The following is a 20,038-nucleotide window of genomic DNA, read 5'->3' on the forward strand; positions in this document are numbered from 1 at the left end:
TCAGCTAAGAAATTTATGTCCAAAGAGGTCCAGTTTGACGTAATCGAGCCTGATGCAACTTTCCAAATCAGCTGGAGAGGTAAATGTATGTGAATGTAATCAAAACAGAAGTTATAGTGCAAAAAAATCATGCATGGATGGAATGAGTAGAAACAGTTCAGACATCTTTACATGACAAAAAATAATTTAAACTCTGGGATAACTACAGTGGTTTTCGACAAATGATTTACATTTTTACATGTGATTGTTTTCCATAGGGAGGATGCTGCTGCCAGGACATGCCAGGTGTGGAATGGGAGCAGATGTAGGCTAGTCAATGCACCAGAGCAGCCAATGGGACTGGCTATAGCTGGCATTTGTTAATTATTATTATAATATTGGGAATCCACAACATTGGTTCAAGTTTGATCAATGGAACCATCTCCCTTGGACATCTCTCGCATTAGAGCACAAAATTATTCAGGCTGTATGTGAAACTACTCCAGAATCACCAACATGTTAATATAAGCTAAACATACAGCAGTATTGTTTAGTTGGGATTTTTCTGGTTAAAATTAAGTAAGGTAACTTTTGTGACAGTACATTTTAGCTGTAAACTGCTGTAATCAACTACTAAAAGACTTCCTGGACCATAATGGTTAAATGCAGGAGCCAAGCTAAGCTATTTGCTAAGCTAGCAAATGTTTACTTCAGCAGTAGTTTCAATGAGCTAATATTCAATAGACTAGAGGTAGTTAAAGTTTAGCATTTCCAAGTCTAAATAATTTTTAATACACTTATTTTTGCCTTTTATAAATTCAGTTTTAATAAATTTATAGTACTGCTCTACCGTGTGATTGTGACAGTAGCAAAGTGCGCTCCAAATGATTGTTGTTACAAAGTGGCTTAACTACCATAAAACAACATGTGGTGACTACGGAGCAGTTTCGCATACAGCCTGTGCTTAATTGTGTACAGGAATGTGAAGAACTATGAATAAAATAACAACAACAACAACAGCAACAAAGAAACAAAAATAAAAACCCACAACATTTTTCCACATGGTATTCTTCACACTGTTTGTCTTCAATTAATATTTTATAATATATATATTTATATAATCTCTTAAAGTCATTCTTGGAAATGTTCGGGCCTTTGAGAGAGCGATGAGGTCTGATCACTTGCAGTTCCCCTTTAATTTAGACCCAAAGTGTGAATTAGGCGCCGCTGCTCCGTTCCTGCTTCCCTCTTCCTCATTGCCAGTCACATGACCACTGCGTCCGTGAATGCGTTCCGCTCCTCTGCCTCCCTTTGACCTCAAGTGTTGCTCAGACGGGGACAATATGGAGGCCCAAGCCGTGGCCCTGCAGTTTGAGCTGGTCGCCGTGGTAACTAGTGGCGGTCGTAGGCAGTGGCAGCAGTGGGAGGGGCGGAGCCACGGGATGCGGCACTATAATAATAAGGGGAACCTGAAAGTTAACAGAAGAACGAGCCGTTGGAATCCATGAGGTCAGACATAGTATCAACACAGCTCCTGCTCTGAGAAGACACATTAGGCCTTTTAGCTATGGTTTAGAGAAATACTATAATGCATTCTTATTTTATTTTATTTTTTTTTATTTTATAAAGTAAATACATGTATAAAGTATAGAAACATGTCTAGAATTATATTCTCTTTACCAGCAAAACAATTTAAAGGCCACATGTTTTGCTATTTCTTAGTAGTGCTTTTATACTGAAGTAAATCAAAATTGTTAGCTTAAAATTTGAACACAGAGCTAATAGTCCTTTACATAGTAGTTTATTTCCACTTACTTAGTAATGCTGGATTGCTAAACCGCCATGCTTCATTGTATGTGGTGTACTGCGGATGAGAGTAAGGGTTTCCAGAAAAATCTCCTCCTGTGAGACACACACAATAGAACCATTATGAGTGAGGCATTTCTAAATATCACATCATGTACCCATGCGTTATGTCAGTACTTTAGTATTGAATGTATTTTTAAAAATCACATGTCAGAAGGAATATGTCTTTTCTATAGGCAAACTATATACAGTTATGTATGGGGGAAACTGTAACATTGCATTGCCCAAATAAACAATTGGTAAGATGTATAATGGTAATTTGAAATGCATCGTCTTGCTACAGTAAAGTTTTGGCAACCCTAGGTTAAATGCATGACCTAGGGTTGCCAAAACTATCAAGAATCAGATACTAATCAGTAGTAAAACTAAAATCAAAACGAGATACTCATTTGACAGAGTATAGATAATGCAAAAAATCACATTAACAGAACAAAAATTGAACTTTCCTGAACAGTTATAGTATGCATTTGAGCGATACTGGAAGACCTCATGGTAACATAAAGAAAGTAGTATTATTTTGTGTTGAAAATTGCATTCTATTATTTAAAAAGTAGCATTTTTCATCTTCACTGTGGTATTGTAATTGAGATGGAGTACTGAGTCAATTCCTTAGTAATATAATCGAATTTGAAATTTTGTGAAACAGAAAACTGAAAACTAAAATGTCATTAACTTTTTTTTTAACCTACTTACAATTTTACAATAGACTCCTCTAACTAAACAGCAATGCCAGATCCGAGTATCTGAGTACATCCCTTTACTGTAATTCAGCTGAACACCAAAACACGGTTAAATATTTCTCCAGTTCTTATTTCCTACTCTTCTTCAACCATTGTGCGCATTAGAAGAGGGGCAGGAGGAGGCACAGTGCTGTGGGTCCACACGTTTCATTCTTTTACGAGACTATAAAGGCCAGGTTTTATATGGGTCGGCTGAAGAATGGCCTTTGCTTTAACAGTGTTTGGGGGCCGCACGGTAAATCGAAGTCGTTGGACAGGAGATGAAAAGGGAATCCAGCAGGAGCGGATAAGAGCTGCTTAGCGTTCTGCCTGACTGTTTGCTATCAGCTCTGTCCTCATAATTAGGAGGTGTTTAATGTATTTGTGCCGCTACCGTAAAAATACCGGGAAGTAGTAAAAGAATATACAGGATAATGTGGGTTTAAATTTTGTTAATTATGTATATAACACAAACATTGAGGAATTGTACTTCTAAATCTTCTTACATTTGCAGGTCCCAACAATGTAATTCAATGTTGAAAAGACTTTTTTTTAGGATCATACATCTGTATAAACAGATCCAGTCTATGCTTCAGAGTTCTAAGACTTAAATAATACAGTCATTTCCAATGCATTACTTGTTCTGACTGTAAATTTATTCAGTGAGATCTGTATTCGTGCAGTATAGATGTAAGCCCTGTCACTTTTGAAAAAAAAAAAAACATTACTATTTGCATTCCGATATTTCAAGTATTACATTTGCAAGTAAGGTTTTTTACAGTAAGTTACTACATTTATATTTAAGCCTAAAAGAGTGTTAAAAAAGTGTAAAGTAAAAAGGGAAGAACTGATGCTGTGTGCTTAAAATCCTGTCATGGCTTTAATGTATTTCCCTTTATATTCCAGTATTTTAACTCCTAAACTTGCATAAATGGTACTTCTTATAGCAATAATGTTGGAAAACAGGTTATTACTTTGTGCATTACAGTATTTTAAGTACTTCTCTTGTATAGAGTGTTTCGGTAAGTTACTCTACTTCTTATATATCAACCATGTTTGAAATGGTTAAGTTCTGTAATTGGAAGAACTGATTGTTCTCTGCTCAAATCATGTGGTGGCCTAAACGTATTTCACTGTATTGTAATCTGTGCTGCAAAACAAGATTGTTACGCTATGGCAAACTCAACATGTCCCCTTGTTGAACACCTTTTCTTGCTAGCTTTACAGCTCAATGTGCTTTGTCCCTTCATGATTTTGACAAGAGTTTTTTTAGGTTGTGACATCTCCTCACTCGGGCAGCAGCTGTAGCATCCTCACCGCCTGCCGCTGTTGTAACCGGAGCTCTTCCCTTCGAGAGATAGTGATTTAAATATTTACAGGCCCTCCACGCCTCTGTGTTTTGACCCTTAACTGTTTGCTGTGAACCTGAACTGCGGGTTAAGTAGAGGGGAAAGAGATATGCTCGGGCAGCCCTGGGTGTCCAGGGAGAGGCGCGCCGACCAGCACCAGTGTTTATTGACGGGGCTGTGTGCTAGCTAGTGGTGCGCGTATGTGGACATGTGGACACGGCGGAGGCTAATAAGCGCTGGGAGCTGGAGTGTAACTGAGAGGAACTGTCCTATCTCACGGCCACTGATTGCGGTGATCGCCTTATCGAGTACGGCTAATGTCCGCCTAACCGCACGCTAACCACACGGATAACGAAGCCGCAGCCAGACCAAACTGCTGCTTTTTCCACATTATGCATCCCGTATAGCAGGTGAGTTATTTAGCGTGCAGTTGACCTTAAGATTTTTAACTGAAGGGGACTTTCTGCTCATAATAAAAGTGGTAAAGCTATAATTAATGGCGTCGTAAAAAGAGTAAGGGACACCTACCAGGAACCATTCCGGCGAGCGTGGAGGTGGGGTAGCTGCCTTGTCCTGTGGGGGGCACATGGGGAGGGTATCCAGGTAAAGTTGTGCTGGCCATGTCACGACCTGGGAGACACAGAAAGAAATGGAAGACTTAGGAGGATGCTTCAAGTGTTGTATGCTAAAAATGCAAGCTAGCAATTTCTCAATATCTCTTTACACGAGTGAGCATGAGTGACATCAGAACATTCAGCACAGTATAGTACAGCAAGTTCTAGGGTCTAGTCACCAACAGAAATGATCAGCTTCAACATTTGTGAATTTCAAGTACCATATAATAAATAAAGTGTCTCTTGCCCCAAATCTGGCAGTATGACATCATCACTTTTTACAATATGAAAACCACTATTTGCATATCTTACATACTGACACAACTGACTCAAGAATAGCAAAAGTTGCAATGATCCACACCATTCTGCTATGACCCAAAATCAAAATGCAAACCAGTGTGACCATCTGTGATCTAGTAAACGCACCACAAATCAAGCTAGCACTGTAGCAAAAATAAATACATGGAACTGTTTTCTAGCCTATAGCAACAAACGTCTCATTGTTCTTCAAGCGGAGTGTATGCAACCAGAAATGTCAATCAAAAATAATCTGCACACATGTATGTTAGAAAACCTTTTTAAATCAACTTCCTAAAGTATACAGCCTGTGTCACAATCACTGTTCTATTCTTAAATCCTGACAGAAGCATCAGGACTATGGAGGACCTCTTTGCCCCACGCTCCTCATTCAGCTCTCTAATTAACAGTGACAGCTCTGGCCCGGCTCGGACCGAAGGGGCACCCAGGACAAGGCCGCTTCTGCAGCACCCTATATGGTCTGTTTGGGCAAAGCCAACGGTGCCACCCACACCTCGGGCTGTCATGAGGCCATGCTGACCCAACAACCACACAGCTATTGTCAATCAGCGCTCCTACTGTATGAGCCTAGAGTGTGGATTATGGAGAAATGGGAAGCAAATAGGATTTTTAGTTGCCGTTTTGTTGCGAAAAGGTGATTTTTTTATATTTGATATGGCAAGTCAGGAGGGGCATACCATTCTGAGGGCCTGTTGAAAAATACTTAGTAGAAGTAGAAGTAGAAATAATCCATTGTTGGAAGTACTCATAAATTCTATTACTTCTATATTAAACTTAACTAGTAGCTGTACTGATTACTACAGCTAGTTAGCATGGACGCTACCCCAAAAATAAAAATAAGTAAAACATTGCCAAAGCTGAGTAATGTAAATTGATATAGTTTTACCACGCATTGCTAAACCTTTGTTCAAACACATCCATGGGTAGAAGACGCCTACGTTCTTCCAGTTTGGTCAATAATAGCATTGTACATGATCATTACGGGGCCTATTTGGGGTAGTACCTGCTATAAAGTGCTGGCTGGCATACTGGCTGTAGCAGGAACCATGGTAGCTGGGAGTACGGGCTTCTACACACAGGCTGGACTGCTGGGGCATGATGTCAGCTAAGGCCGATTCCCCCAGCGAGGAGGGGGTGTAGGGGGCAAAGGACGCTTCGTGGGGCTCGCGCTTTGCACACATGGAGGACGCGCGGGACGGGTGAGGGTCTGGAGGTCCACAGTCCAAGAACAAAAACAAAAAACAAAAAAAGGAAAAGTGATGTAGACATGCACTCAATCACGACCGCTCAAGTCATTTACTCAGATGAGATGAGATGAATGGGAGCAAATGGTCAAGAGGGAGAGGCTGTGCGCTGACAAATCTCTCCCAGCCGCCAGAGAAAAAGAAAGTTTGCACATTCGTCAGGCACAGAGCTGAGTACACACTACGGCGCAATAAATCAGCCGGAGACGGGCACCAAATGCTTTGCAGATTTGTGACATGAATTAAGGCTAGCCCCGGGCCCTTGGTGTGAAATTAAGGGAAAGCGTTGGACTATCTTTCACAGAGTTCGAGAAGTTGTGCAGCGTAAGTTTTTGCTCTTAACTATAGCTAAGTGTTGATTGTATTGTATATGAATTCTAAGCAGATACACAGTTGATTTGTTCATTTACATAGCTTGTAATAATAATCTCATATGCAGCCAGCAGTAACTCATTCGTATAAGTGGAAACATACACCGGTGAAATGTTGCAGCAACACATCGCGCCTGATCAATCAAGCTCAAACGCATAAAGAATTTCCCCAAGGTTTTGGAAAACAAACAACATCATCTCACGGCTGCTTTCTCACAACACGATCACTCCCACAAATAGGAGAACAATTGTCCCGCAGACACTTCAGAACACCGCGCTGTGATCTGATTCTGCTGATGAGCGCTGGCATCTCTCATTTTAGCCTGTGTGAATGTCCAACCTGTGCAGTCAATGCCAGCTCTGTGCGGCCTGTGCACCGGGGGTCGCGGGGCCCTGTGGGGAGAGATGGCTCTTTCCCGACACCATGATAGCCTCATTAGCTGCTTCCCACATCATTGTTGTTTTACAACAGCACTGTGTGTTGCGATTCCTCATTAAGATAAGGCCCGCTCTATAGAAGGGGGTGCGCTCCTGTCAGCCCTATGGACCTCCTGCCACAGCTCATGGAACTGCCTGCTTTCCCAGAGAGACCTCCACCTCGGCTATTCTCTGGAAAGCTTTCTTCCTGTCACTGGGAGCTGTTCATGTAGATTTAGACAGGGATGGTGCAATTACACAAATACTGTCTTCCCTTTGACCACATAAAGCAGAGCAATGCAATGTCTTAAACTGAAGCTGCGATTCAGAAGTGTACAATCGGTGGTATGGTAGTATTTAGAGATTTCAAATGTGGTTAACCACAGTATGATCCAAAAATACCTTAATTTTTAATATTAACAATATTGTATTATGTATATCATTGCTCAAACAAGTAAACAATTGCTGCTGGGTACAAGCTTGTGATTCAAAAGACAAAGTCCCACTGTATGTACATTTCCACAATAATTTGCTTTTTGAGCAAATTATTAACTCTTTTCCAATCCATAATCTCAACACAATGCTTAACACCTAATTCAGTCACCAACACATAGTTGAACTACTAACCTTCTACAGCCTCTAAAACATTGACTTAAACTTTACTGACCTCTCTACGTGTGCCTGCCTGGATACTGTATGGTTCTGTTTCCCAATCACTTCAGCAACTGTTGTCAAACACACCAGAATGGAGAGGGGGAGTGAGGGTGTCTACTACCACCACAACAACAACAACAACCGATACCAACCCTGCGTTCAAGCCCACTGAACTCTGAAACTAATCAGACATGGTGCTGCTTATTGTCCCAGAGACGGCGGTGCGGCTGGAGCGCGGCTAAAGGGAGAGCCTGTCAGAGCAGCCAGCTCCTGATGATGGAGATGAAAGATAAACTCAAGGTCCTTGGGGACTCTCCTCCTCCGGCAAACATATCTCGCAAAGAGTGCAAGAAGCTATAGACTTCTCAAAACATCTGTCTCCAGCGTGGATACCGATGTCTACAGATCCCATCAAGCATAGAAATGGACTGTTAGCAACCTACAGCGCCCTCCTGACTGATGCCAACGGATATAGCTACATCACCCTTTTCTCAAGTGAGCATTTTGCGTCTAAACGTACACCGAGGAATCTTGGTAAAGTACTGTCGGCAGGGCTGTCTTGTTTTCCAATGGTGCTATTCAATTTACTGGGAAGTTTGCTCAAAGCTACACTCTCAAGGATGGCCTACTATAATAATGCTCAAGAATTTATTTTACTTTTGCCGAAAAACACTGGACAAATATATTATTTCCCAGCAGGGGGAGTCATGTGCTTCTTTATTATGAATTCCAGCTGTTAATAACATAACACTGCTATACAAACTATTTTGTGTCCTTTGTTTTTATACTTAAAACTTCGACGTCATTGCTGTGCCTTTTGCCAAATTACTTCATCCACCATCCCTTTCTAACTACGGGAGTGTGACTCACGTAGAATGGCAGCCACGTGTCCCCAGTCTGCCTCCATGACAGCTATGGCTACAGGAGGAGCTAACCACCACCAGTAGTTTCGAGAAGGCTCATTCTTTAAGCTAATAAATAAGGCACAAAGCTCTCTTTACAGTGAGCACATAGCTTTTAAACATACACTAAGCATCTAAGCTACTGTCTGTGCCGTCTTATTTTGCAGCACTGCCATTCAATTTACTGTGAACTTTTCTCTCCGTCTCCTTTTGCGCAGCTAGGGCAAAGTCATCACCGGAATCTATCGGGAATTCATTTTACCTTGGCAGGGACACATTGGCGTTCGCTACAAGTGCGGCCCGGTTAAATCTCTGTCTCTACCCCCCTCTGCATTGTCGGCGGGGTAATTTATAACCACTTACAACGGGAAAAGGAACAAAAGAACAATCACACGGCATGGAATTGGCGAGTCGGTAAAGAATATTTGCGGGGTCCAAATTGCTCAAATCTCACAGTGCTGCCACCACGGCTATGGCTACCCCCCATGTGCAGGTTTAAAGCCATTCATTATCAAATGTGTGCTCAAAGGTTAGTGTGCTATTGTGGGGGGTGATATAAACATTAATTTCCGAGCTGGAGGCTGCCGGCGTTAACAGAGCTGAGACAAGCCGTTTGTCACCGGGCCTCACAGTGAGAAGGCACTGCGGGTTAGGAGGCTGCAAAGGCCCAAGAGAGAACACAGGCAAGGGGCTAATGGTGTAATGCTAGCTAAGAATGGGGTGTGGTGGTGATGCTATTATCAATGTAAAAGGAGATATAGAAGGGAAGTAGGTTAGTTGGTCAGGAAAGTGGGGTAGCTGACACCCAGCCCCCCACAACAACATAAGACTGATTAAAAATAATGCCTTGGATGGGATGGAACAAGTACACCAATTCTGAATGTATTGGAATATACTTTTGACCAATCAGAAAACATAGAGATGTAAACTATCTAAAATATTGAACAGCCAATTGGGGAAGAGCAGTCTTAAAAAGCCCGCCCCTTTTTTAATTAATGGTTTTGACTAATCTCTGACCCTCTGTGCTTGGAAAATTAACAGCAACCTTTTTGGCCTTGTTCTGAACAATGACGAACTACCAACCCTTGCATGAATGGACTTGATTTAGTATTTTGAACTTTGGTGTTACAATGTATTTTTCAGACTGATTTGTGTTAAAGGCTTTTTCAGTAGAGTTCAATGTAACTAAAATTGTATATTTGTCCAGACTTCTAATTTGAATGTTGGGCCAGTTTTAGCTGTTGCTTCGATGCCCAGGGTTAGCGCTGCCAGAATAGCACAAAACTAAGCCCAGTGCTAGCCTCTGCATCCAAATGCCATTTTACTGCTACTGAAACGCAATGGATTTTTCCCTCCTAAAATATACACTGAACAATTTACCATAATCAGCACGCCGTTAGAAAGCTAACTTTGTCGCGCTGCTCTTTAGGGGGTAAAATAAATGGTAACGCATAAAGAAATATTGCGCATTGTCTTCTTACTAAACTGCTTCATTACTGTATTTTTATTGCTCCAGTGCTATTGTCTGCCGTAGTGTGGGGCCATTTGTAAATGCCAGGTTCTCGTGCTAATCTCTATTGTTGCATTTTGGTGCCAGTGTTGCCACCCCCGTTCCTAGGTAACAGTATCTTCGCCTTATTAGAGGACAAGCAAACATATCCGACATTGCTACTTGCTATGGCGCCCTCGAAAGCAAAGTACTTCATTAATCATTCGTCTTTAATAGATTATGCAAATTTGCTGGCATAAAAATCAACAAGATCAATAACTGTATGAATTTTAATTGGGAGCTGAAAAACATTTCAAGAATGAATTTAATCTCATTGCTCCCTTCGATATGAGAGCATAATTTATTGATAATTGGATGGCATCCTAAGTGAAGGAGATAATTTGGTGTGTTTTTTTTTCCAAACTTGGCGCACAATCCTATTTACAGGGTTGGCTTAATGGCAGAAAAGTCCTATTATGCAGTGCCACAATGAAATTCCTTATGAGTTATTCTACATCAAATGAGATCATAAAAGTTTAGTGGGGAAATTATATTGGTCTAATTTATGATTCTTGGACACATTTAGAATGATGGTAAAAAGTGTGTTTTAATCTGTCAACTAAGAGACATCTTTTTGAATCTTCAGTTGTTGTTTTTTGGTGTTTATGATACATGTGTCCATTGTCATGCCAGTGAATTTAAAATGCCAGTTTATGAATAGGCCTTAAGAATGGTGGCCCAAGATTTATAAAGTGTTAAAAAATCTTGCGTGGGACAGACTTTCCTTTACAGATCACTGAGCTATACGAAATAATCAGAAAACATAGACTATATAAAAACATTGTGCTATCTAATGGACAAATGCCATGTTAAAGCACATCCCTTTTACTGAGAAATGTTTATATTGGTTGACTAATATCTATACCAAATAAAAAACACTGAACAAACTTTTTGGAAAGATTTCTTGCAAAAAAAAAAAAAAAAGACAAGAAAAACTTGCAAAAATGGATACTCGTTGCATCACCAATCCTGCAAAATGCTACAACATTAATTTCTCCATGGTAACAAAAAACTCCTATAATGACTTACACTCAAGCGCACAGTCTTTTTCCACATTCTTAACAACAGCACAAAAGTTTGTTGTCATAATCTCGCTCTGTGCACCTTCTTGTATCCGTGGCCCCTGCTGTATCACTTGAGGAGGGTGGGCCCCTTGCTTGGCCCCCAGGTGGCTGTGTGGAGGCCACCTGCTATGAGTGTGCTCCCTGGACCGAGACCTGCTTTCATGGGAGGAGCCCGGACCCGCTCAAAGACAAAAACACACCTTTCTTCTCCGGAGGCCCAACTTTCTGGGGCAAATCTACCTCCCACATACCCCGCGGTTAAAAGAGCCCCATTCTTTTCCCATAGCGCTAAACTATAGGGATCATTTGACCACTGCACTTTTTCAATCACTCTCTCCTCCTCCTCCTACTCCCCCCTCTCTCACACACACATAGTGGACTCATTGACTTTGATAGCCAGTGCATAATTATGGGAGTTTTTATTAAAAGCCTGGCATATTATTATTCCGTGACCACCAGTAAACCTAACCTCCCCTGGGAAAAAGAAGCCCGCTACAATGAAGCAATATTTCAATTAACAAGACAGCCATCAAGCCTGACAGCGCACAAAAAGGCAACTACAACCCGATATGTGATACAGACACTTCGCGATATCCAATACACCACACCTGCTATTACCAATTGGAGCGCCATTTCATAAGTTGGACTGAAAAGTCGAATTTCACTCACTTTGTTTCTTTTTTTTCCTCAGCTAAAGGCAGCCAGCCAGACTCGGCGCTATTGCAGCCTGTGTCAATCAGCGGACTATCATAGGCTTTGATGACAACGCGGTGTCACGGCGAGAACAGCAGCTGTCGCTTACGAGAAGTGCTCCCAGTCAATCTGTTAGCGGGCCAATTCGGACTAACACAATAGCCAGTTAGGAGCTGTGCCGTGTGTGAAGGGCCTGTACCGTTTAATGGGCTCTCATGATATATGGCCTCTCCCCAGGTCCCCTCAGAAATAAACACAAAGTGACTTGGAAGAGGTTTTCATTTGGTCGGACAATGTTTTGATGTGTCTTTTGGGAATTTTTAAAAATTCCTCGGAAAATGTGAAAGCTGAATGTTCGGTACTAATGTCTCCAACTGAAATACAATCGTGGCCCATTTTGTAGGAGTTCCTAAAAATAAAATGGCATAAAACTGAAATAAATAATAGACAAGAAACATAGAATAAAACTACTTTTCCAGTTCACGATTGCCAACCACCATGAATTCAGTGTACACCACCCAATAAGATCAAGTGTCTTCATATGCAAGCATGAGATTGGCCAGAGCCTGACAAATCTGTAGTAGTTGTAGTAATACATTTTAAGCCTTTACCATCATATTCACTGTTGTTGTTTTTTTTTTCTTATTCACAACCTAGTACTAACACATGCAATAACAGATATATAAAATGTATTCAGTGCCATATTGATGTTGCAGGTTTTTTGTTAGGTATGCATAATGATCAAGTGTCCTATACAAACCAATATTACATAGGGAGCATTGACTTACATTGTCAAGACGCTTGTGGAATACATGAAAATTACTGTGACTATTGATACTGATATTCTTTATTTTAGGATTCGGTAAAATAGTAGAACTTTTTTTTTTTTTTTTTTTTTTTTTGGGTTTCAGTGACAATATAATCGTCATTTGTTTCCTTTAACGCATTGTGAGGACTTTTCAAGATTAAGAGGACTTTTGTTTCCTTTAGCAAAATTATAAGGAGTTTTACGGCATTATGAGGACTTTTCAACATTTTGAAGTTATGTATAATATTCAGTTATGAATTGTTAATTGCTATGACAACAGTGCCCATTTTTAATCACTCTGAAACATCATGGAAAGAAAAATCATTAGAATTTTTCTTATAACAATACCATAAAGTCAATACAGAAATAAATGCTTCGAACCCAAATTTGAGAGAACGACATCACCCTATTCAACAACTTCAAAACAACCAACACCATGGTAGTACATGTATAATCTACCTCCAGCATAGCCGCACTTTTTTACTATCTAAGCATGTTAAAAACCAGTCTTTGGAAGTGTGCCACATGAGTACAGAGCCGGCCCATGTAGCGGCCTCTCCACTCGGCTGCAGATGTCCATGCCCTGCTGTGCTCTTGTATGTCTGTGTGTGTGTGAGGGCTTGTACCTGTCACCACCGAGTAGCTCTGGGACACGCTGGAGGCCAGTTCAGAGCTGGCGCTGGTGGGGAGACTGGGCTTCACGTCCTCCAGCCCGGCGTTCAGAGAGGGCAGGGAGTACTCGTTGGCCTGTTACAAGACAACAGTCAGAAATCTGTCAGTGGGGTACGCCAAGACGCCATGACCAAAGGTTTGTGATAAAATGTGCATCTAAGAATCTTCCAAGATATCATTTTAGTTCACTATAATCAAATGTATTCTATTCCCTTTTATGTTATGTACTATTTAAGTGTTTAACGAATTAATTATCTGCATTTGTCCAATTCTTCAGTGGCAACGGGAAAACTTTCCAGAACTTGGTCAGGACCATCTTAGCTAAAGCGTAAGTCCTAGCCAAAAACCGGTTGCTGGTTCAGATAGCATCAAAATTAATTACACTGCCCATTCCAATGATAACGAAGGAAATCTGGCATAACGAGCTACCAAATATGCCTTGTTTGCTGCGGCTAAACCTAACATAAAAGGTTTTTTGATGATAAAACACATTTTTCATGCAAATACCCTGTCACATTTAGTTGCACCAATAGAAAAGCTTTTTGTTTTTTTCTTTAATATCTTACTCTTTCTAAATGTAAACTACATAAAAACATTGCTGCTTTTGTCAACAACATGTAATTAGGTTTTTCCACCCAACACAATAATGATATTCCACCATCTCCCAACAATTTCATCCATTGTCTGGTGCACGACTTTCTCTGCGGCCGACTATAGGGATAAAGCACGTCTATAGTCCGGCCCCTGGTGACTCTCGGAAAGCTGTTTATGATCCATTCAGTCTACAAAGTACTTCCTGCTGAATATTCCGGCCCGTTGTCTGGGCTTCCTGCGCTTTAGCCGGACCTGTGATGTATGCATGCATTAGGGCTTGTGTGGTGCAGAAAAGGGGGTAAAGAAAAGCGGTGAGGATGAGAGCGGGATTGGGAGCGGCGTGAAAAGGACGGGGTGTCAGCTGGCTCTTTGTGCTCCACTGCAGTCATCCCTGTGACCAGTCAAGGGAGGAGACATTCAGGGCTTTGTTACAGGAGAGACATGTGGTGCTGTGGGCTTTTTTTCAACTGCAAAGAACAACCTCCAAATCAACCTTTGTGCAAGCCAGGAGAAATCCATAAATGTAGTGCTATGTGTAATAGTTGGTATAGTGTACTGTGGTTGGGGGGGAATTCCGTCATGGTGGGTTGTACGGGTTAATGCGAAAATAAGGGTGAACAATTGGATATATTTTAGTTTTACTTTGCCTTATTCTTATATGTAATGTCGATTATTGTGTCAGCGATTCATTTTTTGTAGTAACAAGATTCTAACTTGTAACTACGTCTAAAAAAAATAGTAGTTTTTTTAATATTTATTGTAATAATATACATAGAGTCAATATCTGTCATCCAAGATATTCATTTATTATGAAGAATTATTTCATTTGATTTGCATTTATATAGGGATTTTGCGGCCGTAGAACATACACTACTCTACAATAAATATGCTTGGACTCTGGCCTAAACCCTTAAGACTTACAAGGCAGTATAATCTATTCTATTTACATGATGCCAACCTCTAAAGATTGCGTATACTGCTTCAAATCGCTCCTGCAGCAATATGAAGATTAGCTTATTTTCACTAATGGTACAGCCTATTGGATTTGGGGTTCAATAACTCGCAAAGAACAAGTGAAATAGGAAAATTGATATATTTTACAAAAACTTTATTTACACTTAAATTACACTACATTTTTGATCATTTATTTGGACGCTATAAAGAGCTTGATCCATGTGTGTACTTTCTGATCTGGGACTTCATTATATTGTGCTCCAAACTTGAAGAGGGGTCAAGACAAGGCTGTCCTTTGTGCCCTGCTCTTTCATCTCCGGTCAGCGCAGTGTTAGCAGATGTGATAAATCCTGTTTGGTAATGGGATGGGACTTCTTGACCCCTCTAAGCGCGCTTGTGTCGCCCGCTGTTTGTGCCAGGGTGCATCTGTTTGTCTCAATGGGCCAATGGGCTGTCCCACTGGGGACTGGCTGCTGACCCCAGCCTTGTCTGCCTCTATCCCAGATAAACTCTAATTGTCTGCTTACAACTGTTCCCTGGCACAAGGCTGGATGTTCCTCTCTATTCCGCTGGGCCATTTTTTTGTTATGCAGATGGGCTTGTGGGCAGGGCCAGGTTCGGCGCGGGACAGGGATGGAGTGGGCTGGGGCGGACAGGAGGGGGCAGGAGGGGGCGAGTGGCGCAGCACACTGGGGCCTGAATGACCTGACCACATGGCTGCCAGAAGTGTGGGAGGGATGAGGCCTATTCAGCTTGGCCTCTTCAAAATGGCTTTTTAATGCCTTGATGCAGACACCAGACAAGCCCCTAATAGCCTAATATCCCACCTTTTCACCAGTTTAAGAAAAGGAGGGGGGTGCTGCAAACAGCGAGAGGGAAGGCGGCGCGCGGGGCAAAGCGGCCTGATTAATATTACATTAAATTAAAACTGATTTTTCTGGACCATTCCGACGCCATTTTTCTCTCCCTCCCCCCACCTTCGTCTTGCCTTTTTAATACCTTCTCCTGCACTCTTTGTGATTGCAAGTCATTTCCAATTCGTTTTGGTATTGATCTTGCCGTAGAAATCACTTTGGTAATTAGCTGCATTAGGGGCTGTATAGCAGGCTGAGGGGCTGTCCCCCTGATTTATCGCCGCTGTAATTCGCCGCGATCGCGCAGAGATGAAAATGAACTCAATTAGGCCACAGCTAAGGCTCCACCGGCACCCACATAGAGTTTCAATGGAAGAATTAATAGTCTCTTGTTGTTTAACAGTCTAATGAATGTAAATAAAGGTTATCCGCTGCAGGAGCTTATAGGCCCTGAGCTGGAGCATGAGACCAGGGAGATGAACTTGCATGTGTTTATCTGTTTCTCATAAGTTACTATCACGCATCAATCATTTAAAGTGTTGTGTTCTATCAAGACGCCAATGCTGATGGATGTGAGGACATTTATTCTACTTTGTGGCTAGTCTAATTTACCCATGGTCTATTTCATTGTGTCTCTCTATGTCCTCTTCCAGCTTAACACAAGAAAGGGGTCATTTCAACCTTCTTTCAGTTAGTTAGTTAGTTACGTTTATTGCCTATTGGACGCTTCCATTAAAAAGAAGGTATAATGCAAGTTGGGTCATTTTACTACACTTTGCAAACAGTAAAATAAAATAACTGTTCATTGAAAGAGCCTGGTTTGGACAGAAGCTCGCTAGGTCACATTGGCACTTATTATGCAAGTTAACTTAGGTAAACTTAAAACAAACTAGTCACTCTTGATTCCTGCAACGTTTGTATTAGGGCTGCACAATATATCGCAAATATATCGATGTTGCAAAGTAAAATGGTTTAGTCTAGTCTTATTTTGACCCAGTTTGTCTAATAAATGAAGGCATGAGGTCTGTTTTTGCTTGAATTTAACTGAAGAAATTATATGTGAACTAATTGTAAAAGTATATTAAGTATCGTTATCGCCATACAAAACAGTTACTGAATATGTTTTTCTCATTTCGTGCAGTGTTTGTTTTTATTTACCCCAAATTTGTTCTGGAAATGGGTGGAAAACACTGCTATCCTTGCATCAACTTGGCAGTGTATAAGAGCTGCATGATAAGGAGTTTGGGTCTCACCTGCTCGGGCTTGATGTGCTCTGAGGTGGGGAAGACATCGGGGTAAGATGGCCGTTCAAAGACCCGATCTAGGGCCTCCAGCTGCTGTTGAGTGAAGGCGTCCGCTCTCAGGTGCTTCCTTAGACTCTCCACACTGCCCTGCGAGTCGCTGCCTGGACCTGAGCCATCCGAGCCATCTAAGGGAGCAGGCAATGAAGGAGACAAGGAAACAGGGAGGGGGAGCGGAGGAGAGGTGGAAGAGGTGAACATTTTAAGGCATGGATCCAAACTGTTGACAATGAAATATGCTGTTTTCCAAATGTGAGGATTTAAAGGGGAGTGCTACTTAAAGGTGCACTGTGTAACTTTTCTGGTGGATGGTTCGCCACTAGCTTGTCTTCTTGGAGAGCTGTTGCTTTTCTTACAATGTTCCACCGTATGGCATTTTATTTTTCAGTCTTGGATACATTCAGTTACAGGACTATTTTATTTTACTGCATTTTTACACTGAGTGGGCTTGCCTCTCCACAGATCTGGCTAAGTGCTTGTGTTCATGGAAATGGATAACGTTGAAGGTCCTATTATGCTAAATTGACCCTCGTGAGCTTTAAGCCATGTTAGAATGTTGTTACCGCCTCAAAAACATACCTGGAGTTGTGTTTTGTTTGATTTAAACATGTTTGAGTAACTCTTTATTATTATTCTGTCTACAAATTGCTCAAAACACTCTGTTCCACCTTGTGATGTCATGTGGTGATACAAGAAGTGCTCCACTGTGTTTTTAAACTCCATACACCTTCAAGCTGTAGTTTTCAATTTAACACCTTCCTTTTCCCTTTTGTTTTTGAAATTATTATTATGATTCTAATGAAGGTGTGTGGAGTTTAAAAACACAGTGGAGCACTTCCTGTATTACCACGTGACATCATTAGGTGGCATGTTTTCTGCTTGCAAAAAGAAAACAGCCTAAATATGCAGGGTTTGTCAGTTAAACTAAACACAGTTACACTAAACAAAATATGAATGAAACAAAACATGACTCCATGTCTGTGTATGTTTGTGATGAGGAAATAACATTATAACACAGATCAGAAAAAAGCATAATAAGGGCCCTTTAAGCAGCTGGAAGACCCCCACCATAAAAGTTACACACTGCAGAATATAGAATCTAGGATCTGATTATAGATCTAGTTTAATATTTTCAGGAGTCAGCTGCTAATACAATAGATTTAGAAGTAGGAGGGTGGAAACTGGAATTGAAAGATGAAAAGAATAGCAGAAAAATGTTTGTGTAATATAAAAGGTCTTTATGGCACACTTGAATATGCTGTCTAGGAAACTAGTTCAATTACCAATGTTGTCTGAATGTTCCACTCTATAAGTTTTGAACATTGGGGGCTACAATAGCACACTACATCTTAACCAACACAATTTGAAATCCAACAATCTCATAATGCATACTAAATTGCGATTGATGAGCTAGCTAAAACGCATGGAGGTAAGGTAAACCCGAGACCATCACCCAACTCGCAAAATGTGACACCAAAAAGTTCACTGCGATACAATCTTAATCACCATTCATCAATTATTTTTGTATTAATTAGTAGTCGACTTCCATTAAAGAGCCTTACTCAATCCCTGTGTATATACTAGAGTCACCGTGCACAAGCCGCTTCTCAGTCTTTTGATCTCAAGTGTCTCCTGCCAGCACTCCCATGATGCACCTCTCCTCACGGCCCGCCATCAGCCCCCTCATCATGTGATAGGCCTATGGTAATTGATGGATTACCTCGGCTGCAAATATATACTTGTAAAAGAAGGGCTGCGAGGAAAGCGGGGACCGGCGATTACGTCTAGAAGGCTCTCATTCTGCCGGCGGAGTGCCATTATTTAACTGTACCATTTCCTCCTCCGTATTACCCTTCCCGTTTGGCCCTCCATCCCCCCATATATTGCCTGTCTGCTGGGGAACAGAATGGAGTGTAGAGGGATGCTACTAAGGGCCCGATGAGGAAGGGCCATCAGGGGCAAACGTATGCATTTCCTCACTCGCTCACACTCTATATAAACAAATGAGTCCGTGTCCACCGTGTGCGGCTGATCCCTGACCCTATCAACTCCAGCCGACACGGAAAGCGCCAGTGCTGCTCTGCCTTGGCTCGCTAGAAATCTGCGGTAGCTAAAGGTACAATCTTTTATAGCATTTCCAAGATGTTTTCAATAAGAGAATTTCTTTGGAGATTCACACAAAAGGGGAATCAGGACACAAAGAGACTATCTAAAAGACACCGTTCATGGTGCAGCAGATTGAATCACTTGAGTAAAAAGTCTTTTAAAACGTAAGTCGTTCGTTTTAAACTGTTTGCAGTGGTCCAAAGTTATTCCTCACTTACTATATATTCTATTTCTTCACTGCAATGAGATTATAAGCGCATTTCAGAATGTTCAAAGGTCAGAGCGTAGTTTTTGCTGATACGCCAATGCTAACAACAACTACCTTGCTAACAGTGCGCCAGTGCTACTTCCTGATTCTTGGCTGATAAAATGGTTTATAATTTGATGCAGACAGCGAACAACAGCCTCAAGAGAGCTGCTTTTACTATATATATCTGAACTGAGGCGATAACAAAACATGTGCTTTACGTATAAACAGCATCTAGAGGATATATCTGGAAACTGAAATTTGGTGGGCATTTAGGTAACAACGTACGCCATTTTGCAAAGGAAGCATAGGCCTACATTTACTTTTTTATGGTGACATTTTCTCAATACTATTTACAGTATAATATTATAAAACATCAAATATTTGCACTAGAATATTTGTATTTATTTCCTTATTCACATTGCTAACTCGCTAACTTAAACTAACCACTTTCCAGCATTACTCATACTGTCCTACAAAAGCCCCTCGGAAAACCCTGGGCCTCCTGAAAACGTCCCTTACCCCTCCTAGACCCCACCTCCAGCCACCGCCACCCCCTCCCCTTCCCCGTTCCCTTGCTCCCGTTAACCGCGCCGACAGCGGATGAGGGCTTTAGCTCGTAGCCGTACAAATCTGTCATTCTAAATTTGCAGCAGATTATGTTCTCTCCTGGGCGAGCCGGCGGTGATATATGATATGCAAGGCCGCTATTGATTGCCCGATCCGGCGGCAGAGGAGGGAGGCGAAATGAACTTGGAATGAA

The 20,038-nt window shown here is 41.4% G+C and overlaps 1 protein-coding gene across 4 annotated transcripts in view; it reads right to left on the minus strand.

Moving 5' to 3' along the window:
- Positions 1-861: 861 nt before the first annotated feature.
- pax2a (paired box 2a) overlaps positions 862-20,038 on the minus strand; it is a 37,729-nt gene continuing 18,552 nt past the window's right edge. For 2 of the 4 annotated variants that reach the window (XM_055227359.1, XM_033979625.2), the window contains 5 exons: positions 16,875-17,050; positions 13,174-13,294; positions 4,442-4,543; positions 1,795-1,881; positions 862-1,429 (listed from right to left, as the gene is read on the minus strand). In XM_055227359.1, the coding sequence (XP_055083334.1) occupies positions 1,308-1,429; positions 1,795-1,881; positions 4,442-4,543; positions 13,174-13,294; positions 16,875-17,050 (608 nt within the window). In that variant the 3' untranslated portion in view covers positions 862-1,307. Of the gene's footprint in view, positions 1,449-1,794; positions 1,882-4,441; positions 4,544-13,173; positions 13,295-16,874; positions 17,051-20,038 lie in introns of all 4 variants that reach the window. The other 2 variants (XM_055227360.1, XM_055227358.1) reach the window with 1 other exon arrangement.

Source organism: Periophthalmus magnuspinnatus, chromosome 15 (assembly GCF_009829125.3).
Source record: "Periophthalmus magnuspinnatus isolate fPerMag1 chromosome 15, fPerMag1.2.pri, whole genome shotgun sequence".
In the NCBI taxonomy this organism is placed as follows: domain Eukaryota; kingdom Metazoa; phylum Chordata; class Actinopteri; order Gobiiformes; family Gobiidae; genus Periophthalmus; species Periophthalmus magnuspinnatus.